Source organism: Prosopis cineraria, unplaced genomic scaffold (assembly GCF_029017545.1).
Source record: "Prosopis cineraria cultivar Desert tree isolate PC_DT_omini unplaced genomic scaffold, ASM2901754v1 PC9, whole genome shotgun sequence".
In the NCBI taxonomy this organism is placed as follows: domain Eukaryota; kingdom Viridiplantae; phylum Streptophyta; class Magnoliopsida; order Fabales; family Fabaceae; genus Prosopis; species Prosopis cineraria.
The window spans coordinates 24390139-24399072 of record NW_026555340.1 but is presented as its reverse complement, the minus strand read 5'-3'; the positions used below and the strand labels follow the sequence as shown (position 1 = coordinate 24399072).

General features: G+C 39.1%; 1 protein-coding gene and 1 pseudogene across 2 annotated transcripts; one reads left to right on the top strand and one right to left on the bottom strand.

Moving 5' to 3' along the window:
- Positions 1–1351, top strand: LOC129320505 (xyloglucan endotransglucosylase/hydrolase protein 22-like; annotated as a pseudogene).
- A 1635-nt stretch (positions 1352–2986) lies between these two features.
- On the bottom strand, positions 2987–8934 carry LOC129320504 (calmodulin-binding protein 60 B). 2 transcript variants are annotated; one of them, XM_054965998.1, is made up of 9 exons: positions 8756–8934; positions 8336–8458; positions 7089–7164; positions 6556–6638; positions 5432–5925; positions 5166–5326; positions 4889–5092; positions 4360–4531; positions 2987–4054 (listed from the first exon to the last, which is right to left on the bottom strand). In XM_054965998.1, exons 2-9 carry the CDS (start codon positions 8422–8424, stop codon positions 3468–3470), a joined length of 1866 nt encoding a protein of 621 aa, XP_054821973.1. In that variant the 5' UTR covers positions 8425–8458; positions 8756–8934; the 3' UTR covers positions 2987–3467. The 2 variants fall into 2 exon arrangements, with proteins under 2 accessions (XP_054821973.1, XP_054821974.1); XM_054965999.1 differs by having other exon boundaries at positions 6580–6638; positions 8756–8933.

The following is an 8934-nucleotide window of genomic DNA, read 5'->3' as shown; positions in this document are numbered from 1 at the left end:
CTTTTATCAATTAGCTAAACGTCACTTCACTCCCATCTCTTACAAGTTACAACATGGCTTCTTTTACAACTGTATCACTAATGCCTCTTGTTCCTCTCGTTGTTAGCTCTCTCATGGTTGTTGTTCTTGCTGGTAATTTAAACCAGGAGTTTGACATTACATAGGGGGACGGTCGAGGTAAGCTGCTTAACAATGGTGAGCTTCTCACTCTCTCGCTGGACAAAGCATCAGGCTCAGGTTTTCAATCCAAGAATGAGTATCTCTTTGGCAAGATTGATTTGCAGCTCAAGCTGGTTCCTGGAAACTCTGCTGGCACTGTTACTGCTTATTATGTAAGCTTTTTTTCTTTTTTGCTTTTGGTTCCTATTATTGTATTACAGAATAACCCTCGAAAGGATTAATACCCATTATGTGGCTAATATAAATCTGCACTTGCAGTTATCATCAAAAGGATCAACTTGGGATGAGATAGACTTTGAATTTCTGGGAAATCTCAGTGGTGATCCTTATATTCTTCACACCAACGTGTTTAGCGAGGGAAAAGGAAACAGAGAGCAGCAATTCTATCTCTGGTTTGATCCAGCCGCAGATTTCCACACTTACTCTATCCTCTGGAACCCCCAAAGGATCATGTAAGTTCTTCTTCCCCATTCACAACTATATCCCTGCGTTTCTCTTCTGTGCTTTTAATCCTGCGTAGACTGACATATCATGTTATTTCGTTTGTTGATTCAGATTCTCAGTGGATGGAACTCCTATTAGAGAGTTCAAGAACTCAGAGTCCATTGGTGTCCCATTCCCAAAGAGCCAGCCAATGAGGATATACTCAAGTCTGTGGAATGCAGATGACTGGGCAACAAGAGGTGGCCTTGTGAAGACGGACTGGACTCATGCTCCCTTCACTGCTTCCTACAGAAACTTCAAAGCTGATGCTTGCGTCTGGTCTTCTGGCAAATCATCCTGTCCTTCAACTTCAACTTCATCAACTTCATCCTCCACAAGTTCCTCGTGGCTCTCGCAAGAGCTTGACACTTACTGCACAAGAGAGGCTCAGATGGGTTCAGCAAAATTACTTGATTTACAATTACTGTGCAGATGTTAAGAGGTTTCCTCAAGGCCTTCCTCCAGAATGCAATGCCTCTTAGACGAAAACACAGCAATCTCAGCTTTGAATTTATCATTTTCAGGAATCATTCCTGTATTGGTTTGTTGATATGGTAATTTAAGTTTAAATTCTTTCATTCTTTTTCATCTTTTGTCATCAGTATGGTGACTTTTACGGTCATTTTTAATGATGCAATGTAAAACATTCGTTTTCACAACAAAATAGATTGTTCTCAGTTATTACAACGCTTTTGTCTGTCATGCTTTGGTTCGCAATTTCTTAAGATCATATGCTAAATCGAAGAAAGGTGGCATGACAGGGTAAAGTCAAGTTAATTCTCTCAAAGATTAAGTCACACACAAAGGAAGCACTCCTCAAATAGTCTTGAGCCTTCAAATAGCATTATGGATAATCAAATATTTTTTTACCTCTCTATCTTCTCGATCTTAGAATTAGACGTGCAATTGATGTGGATGTATCTTTCTCCGAAGTTGGTTGGCTCATGATGAAGCCATAAACAAGTATCTGATAAGTAAAAGTAACTGATAGATTTAAATTACAATTGGCTTAGACTACAGGATTAGAAAAATAATCTCAATATTATGAATGCCATCCACTATATAGTGTTGATCAATATTAATATCAATATAAATCATAAAACTTTAATAGAGATGTTGTGTATAAGTCATGAGTTAAGCTTATATTAAGTTCTTCGGACTGTTTTAACAGCAAAAGATTGAATTACATCTAACAATAAAATGTTGGTTTAGCTGGTTTGAGTAACAAGTTAAATAATCTATTCCTGCAATTATGGAAAAATAAAGCAAAACTGTCGATGATAACTATAAAGGGCATAGATAAAAGAATAACGAAGTCACAGAACCTCATCAACATCTCTGTGGCAAAACGTCCAAGTTGTCTTCATGCCTTCTTTATTTCTTCCTTCTCATGATACCATGCTTTCTTGAAAATTTCCATATGCCTTTGAAGAAGAAGAATGTTTGGAGTGATATAGGGAGCTCCTTTGAGGCCAATAGCGCTCTCTCTCTCTCTCTCTCTCTCTCTCACACACACTCCCCCCCCCCCTTTCAGAGAGAGGGGAAGAGAGACCCAGTTCCAGTCCCTGGATTGCCTTCCAAATTTATAGTCAACTTAAGCCTCCCACTTGCTGACTTGCAAATAAAAAAAAAGAGAAGAAAAAAAGAAAAGAAAAGAAACACAGCAAGAAACTGGACTACTTGCCATGTGTTAATATTACAAATGGGCTATACCAAATCTACTTTAATGTTAACCAGTGCCGCGATCCCCAATCACAGAATCAAATGAACAAGCGGTGAGACTTGTGGCAGATGCAGCCAAAAATGGAGGCAGGATAAGACTATGGCAATGACGTGAAGAAGAAGGACCCTTCATTGCCTGAAACCAGAAAGCAATGGCCAAGTTGAAGTCCCATATCTCATATGCCTTTCGGCTTCATCTGATTTCATACATTTTATGTGATGCCCATTGCGTAAGCCACAAACCTCCATTATCTTTAAGTCGTCACCGTGCTCGGTGCTCGCTCAGCCTACTCTTTCCACGGATATTCAAATCAATATAACAAATGTACGTTTCTATAGTGCAACTACTATAATATGATGAATATCAATTAATATTTGAGTATTATTCGGGAAGGGCTAACCCTCCAAACATGATATTTTTTACTCCACACAGTTAAAATCTACAACCAGGTGTATCTTGTTTCTCATTCGATTGAACTATTACCAAGTTACCCTCCAAGTTTCACAAACCATTGGGAATTTTGCTTGTCAACCACCATTTATGTTCGTGTATTCATGACGAACTTGAAAGACAATTAGCAGATTATGGAGCAACACCAGATGAAATAAAGTAGCTTATGATTCCTATACATTAATAAATGTGGGACCTCGTCTAATTCAAGTTACCCCGTCAAACATTCGAGTGATGTTTGCATAATAAATACACCATTCCTTAAAACCCAACACCTAATAGGAAGATAAAGGAGTTGAATTCTCTCATGGTCATGGGCAAGAACCATCACGAGAAACAACACAAGATACTGGTACCTTTCATGGATGTAAATGGTCCTTACCGGGAGGGAACCCAAGCCCAGTGATAAGAGAGTCAAAAACAATCACGGGTTTTCCTAAGCATCAACATACTGTACAGCAAACTGTACAAAAAGATCTTCTGCCTAATCAGATATCAAGCACTGTGCGTTGTGAAGAGGGTTCATAGACTGCACAATTTTGTTGGCACTGGAAAGAGGGCCTACAATTTGCACAATGTCAGTGAGATCTCAAGGCTACTTGTGAGAGTCTAGGATCATCGTTGGAACAACCTACTCATCATCCAACTCCACTATCTGTGCCCGCCTCTCAGCTGCTTTCTTTCTTACAAAGAAACCCCACCTCATTGCCGCCTTGATCTTCAGCCATCCCACGACAGCTCTGCCAGGACGAGCACGATCCTCATCAAAGTTTGGCATTGGTGATTGCATGTATTGCGGGAATGCGTAGCCATCTTCTTGCATATTTATGGGGGCATGACCCCCCATGCTGAAGAGACGAAGAAGGTGCTGCATATCTACTTCATTCTCCAGCATCTCATGGCTTCTCATACGAATTTCTTCCTCCGAAAAGAATTCATCAACCCCTCTTTCCCTGTTGTGAGACCACTCCTCAAAAGGATTCAAAGTAGAAGGCTGAATTGAAGAGCTTCCAACATGGAAACCCGATGTTGATGACTGAGGAGGACCAAGGGCCAAACCAACTGGACCATGATCGTTTTGGGAGCTTTGTGTTTGATGAGCATTGGTGAGTAATTGGTCCTGAGATACAAATGAACTGCTGTCAAACTGGTTCCGTGAATTGGAGTTTGATATCAGTGGCTGAGTTGGATATTTAATAGCCAGAGTATCATTATAACCTGAAAAGGGTGACATAAAGACGACATAAATCAGCTGGCCGATACAGGGGATAGTGTTTCCCAATACGTCAAATATAAACAAATATGTCCAGGACAAAAAAGATTGCTACTGTAAATGTCTATTTGCTCATGTGCATATGTATGGGGGAATAAAATTGAAGAAAAATTGGCAAGAAAAACAAGTCCAGTGGCAACGGTACAGAACCCAAATAACTGCACCCATCGCAAACAACAAAAAACAAAAAGAAAAGGAGGGTAGTGTTTACTGTCCATCAGACATGATTTTGCACAGTGGCAACACTTACCTCCAACAGGCAGTCCTGAATTCATTTGCTGCTCAGAAGGCACTGTAACTGGGTGGTCAGACTGTGGAAGTTGATGATCTAAACCATTTCCAGTCAAGAATGATTTGCCATCGTACTCTACTACTTGATCCCAATTGTCATATGCTTTCTTTACTAAGGAATCTACATAAACCTGTACTTACAAAAGCATTTTAAGGGCATACAAGGTTATCATTATCCAACCAGATCAATCAGAAAGCTTTAAAAGTAGTCTGCAAACCTTAAAACTTGTCTCGTCTTTAGCTACCACAATCCTAATCAAACTAATTATTTTTAAGTCAGCAATGTGAGATATGCTTGTTTCGCTGGGTGGATATTATGCTTGTTGGCAAGAGAGAGGGTAAAACATGAAGACATAAATTGTCACAAAATGCCAATACAAGTGATTCATCCAACTAAAGTGAACAGACTATCATAGAGAACTCATCATTTGAGAAACAAATAATAGTATCTAGTAATGTCAGAGAAAGAAAGCATAGGGTTGACTAACCTTCTGGCTATCAGAGAGAGAATCAGCAGAATAAAATTGTTCTCCGGAAATAAGGCCACGCAGCTCATAGATGTTGTTAAAAACAACACCAACATTTCTAGTATCTTCTGGATAATAAACATAGAGCTTCCCGCTTAAGACACAAGTCTTTGCATGTTCCAAGAGAGCGTCCCACATTTTGTTTGACATACCACTTCCAAGGATCTACAGTTGAAATATATAAGAAAATGAATGCACAGAAATAGCTTTGAATTTTAGAAGCAATGCCTAAACTTACATTCCGTAATTTCTGTTGATCTTGGACCACAAGTCGAAGAAAGTGCTCAACTGTGAATATTCCAGCACTATTAAGTTTCTTGTGAAATGATCCATCTTTTCCAATCTTCTCCAACCTCCATACTTCATCATGCAGCATAGGTGGATAATGCTTCTTATACACTGTAAATAGGACCAAATGTGAATATGAAAAGCTTACACTACAGCAGATAAGCAGGAAGAGCTTGAAAGTAAGAAAAATCTAGAAGTGCAAAGGCATAACCCTACATTCTCCTCTGTGATCTTTAACAGTGAAAGCCTCTGTCTTGGCTTCACGGACACGTGTGGATTCACAAAATCCTGAGGCAACCTTCAAGCCAAGCCTAAATTTACGGCTCCTTATCCAACTTGAATTATCTGTAAATGTCAGGTCCCCCAATGTTCCAACACCTTCCTTGAGTGTCACCTGAAGGTCTCCAGTCAACAAAGGCCTCTTACCTTCACGCTCTTTCACCACATGGCCTTCAAATTCTTCTTGTGTCCAGCCTTCATCATCTTCATTATTAAAATCACCTTCGAGGACAACAACATCAAGTTTTGTACAGGCTTCAGGGCCAGATGTTACAACATTTCCAGTGTTGGCATCAATCAGAACAACATGAATTGCTGCACCCTGCTCGCCTTCCACTTTTCCCCCAGTGAAGAGAGGAAGAGATAGCCGGGATCTAAAATGGAGCTGCAAGTTTCTTCCATCTGGACCTTCGATCATTTTTGGTGGTGACCTGAATTATTTCAAAGTGAAAGAATAAACCATCCTCACCAGGAACACACAAATAGATATGGAAAAAGTTTAGGTATAACATGGAGGGATTGTGAACAACACTTGAATGGCAAAATAATTGTCCTACTAAATCCTCAAAGACCAAGTCAGCACAGGATTTAATTGAAGACCTAATCAAATAATATATGGCCAAACTTGATTTATCTATCTACCCTAAGGAACTGCAGGGGATTGAACACCCCTCACAAAAGATTTCTGTAAAAAAGTTCCTCAGTATCTTTTACAATCAACCACAAGAACAAAGTTTTGGCAGTAAGAACATGAAAGACAAATCTAAGCCACATCATTATTTCATAGTAGTGTAGGTACACTGCTTCACCAGTCAAACACATTCTAAGAATCCAGCAGAAGTCATGCCTTGTAATAAAGGCCACTTAATTTATGCCAAAGTCTACTGGATAAAATGAACTCAAAATGTAATGCAGACTGATCGTCAAGCCATCCACAGAACCAAAACCCATGTTTTCTCTGTTTACAGATGCAAATAAGAAACTATGCAAGAAAAATATATAGATGCATTACAATATAAGGAGATTTTTAAAAACCAATAGACAAATTAGGAATCAATTGCCTCAAATTGTAAAATTTCTTAGACCTTCCACTAAGCCTTGCAGGACCTAACTTTGCCAAAGCGCGTTCCACTTCCTCACTAACCTGTGCCACATTAGTACCACTGAAAGTCAGGAACCAAATAAATAAACTGTAAAGAGCATAAGAAGATAAATTGCATAACATATAGTGTAAGCTGTTGCATGCAAATAGTTTTATTCATTTCCCTAATGACATGGAAAACAAATAAAGCTTACACACAAAGCCACAGATGATCTACAGGCAAGTGAGAAAAAATGGGAAGGAGTTAAGTGAATAACTGGAAGTTAGAAGAAAAATGGATTTGCAAAAGAATTTGATATCGGATAAGATCTTGGTATGTTATGAATGTAAATCAGCGTGTAATTTAAGTCTATCAAGAAATAGAGATGAAAACTTAAAAGGCTGACAATAGCAAGAATGGTATACAGATGGGGCAGAAGGCAAACAACAGGGACAATATTCATGTCAAAAAAGAAAGAATCCACAAAATAACCCAGAAGCCAGGACACTTACAACTCGACGAAGAATAGGTTCCAATGATGAGCAAAGCTTCTGCAAACTGTCCACTTTTAGAGCTTCTACTATTACACTGGAAAATAAATGCCTATCAGTAAAGAGAAACTAATAGGAGAAAATCAGAAAAATAATTTGAATAATAAAGGCTAAACAATAAAATAAAATATTGTGACCTCCCTAGGACTTGGCATTAGATGCGAGAACCTCCCTTCTGTTTAGAAAATGCACATGGACCACTTTTATGAAGCAAGAACATGACCGTTTAGCCCTTTTTACATATCAAGGGCAATAATCCCTAATTCTCATGCAGTTTGTGAGCATCCATAAGGAGATTTCATATAGACAAGGATGTTCCCATCGCTTGTCTAAGTTAACATCAATTCATCCACTACCCAATTGTAGGGTTAAAACAAACGATGTCAAGTTCAAAGTTGATTCCAAGAATAAACCATATTCAGAATCTAGATATCACTTCAGCAACTCGGTTGTCAATCATTTAAATGACATGGTTAGCAATAAAACCTTATTTCAAGGTCAAGAGGCTTGAGCCTTGGAGGTAGAGGGGAATTGAAATGGACCAGTCACTGGGCTAACTAAGAAATAGGGGGAGTCCTTTAGTAGGACAAGAGAGCTTGATCCAGAGATCTATCTTCTTTGGGGGAGTCACCTTGGTATTTGGTATTTACAGAATATAAGACAGAGTTCTTAGCATAAAAGCATTCCTACTGAGCTTAAAGGTTTCTGAGAAATCTCGGAAAAAGTGTTCATAGATCAATTGGGTATGAGAAAACGTTAGTTTTAAAGCAAATGAGTTCTAGAAAGAACTAAGAAAGTGTAAGTCTAAAAGTGTGCGAGTGTTCTCTCTAAAGGCCAGGGCAGGGAGGTTCTATTCATAGTGATGTCAGCATACCCCAGGTATAAATAAAAGCCATTTTGGTGGAAATGTTCACTGAGCTCCTGCAACAAATATAAAGGCTACCACAGCCTCAAACTCTGCTAACGAGGAGCAATCACAACTGGAAAGTAGCAGTATGATGTAAGACCATGGTACCTTTCCCCTTACAAACAACTAGCAGGACAGTTTAGGGAATATAACTAGGAAGAGAGGCATAATATGAAAATATCTTCAGGAACAAGCAAATTGTTCAATAATAGTGGCAGTGGCATTACCCCTACCTAACTCTAACTGGACCAGTAACAGAAATTATATAGAACCAATTAGCAGAAGGAAGAATTTTCATTACCTGGCAAGAGCAGGCCTCTTTCTTTCAGGCTGCTCATCTTCCCCACTCTCCAGTGTCCTTTTTCCCATACCAATTGCGTTCCGCTGCATTTACACTTCCTTTCAATACCACAGATTAACAGATCTGCAACCACGAAAACCACAATGGTCAGCATTCTCAACTAGACTATCAAACCCTAGCTGCTACAGTCAGAAGAAAAAAATTTATATTCACATCAGATCTCAAACAAGTCAAATTGAAGCCCAATCAAGAGAGAGGGAAACCAATCAAGCAAATTGTAGCCACAGATTCAGTGGGGAGGGGAAAGAAACTTCAACAATTGAACTCACGGAGAAAATCAACTTGATTATAATTGGAGGAGGAGGAGAAGGAGTAGAGAGAGAAAGCTAATATAGAAGCGGGAAAACAAAGGAACAATACCTGAGAGAGAATTTTGTAGTGTTTGGTGAGAGGGCGAGAAGTTCGAAATCATGTAATGTTGAAGTTACATAAACTCAGAGAAGTGGTCTTCGCACTTCGTTGTTCGTATTACTGTGGTCTTCTCTGGCGACTTGTGGCTGAAGTGAGGAGTAATCAGCCGCTCAAAGGAACACACGGAA

Bases quoted from the DNA above. Each gene is read 5' to 3' on its own strand.
- LOC129320504 (XM_054965998.1), bottom strand. From the start codon at position 8,424: ATGCAGCGGAACGCAATTGGTATGGGAAAAAGGACACTGGAGAGTGGG. The intron at 6,639-7,088 runs GTAAGTGTCCTG...AATGTGGCACAG, and splicing joins AACCTATTCTTCGTCGAGTT to GTTAGTGAGGAAGTGGAACG. The intron at 4,055-4,359 runs GTAAGTGTTGCC...CACCCTTTTCAG, and splicing joins TTCAGGACTGCCTGTTGGAG to GTTATAATGATACTCTGGCT.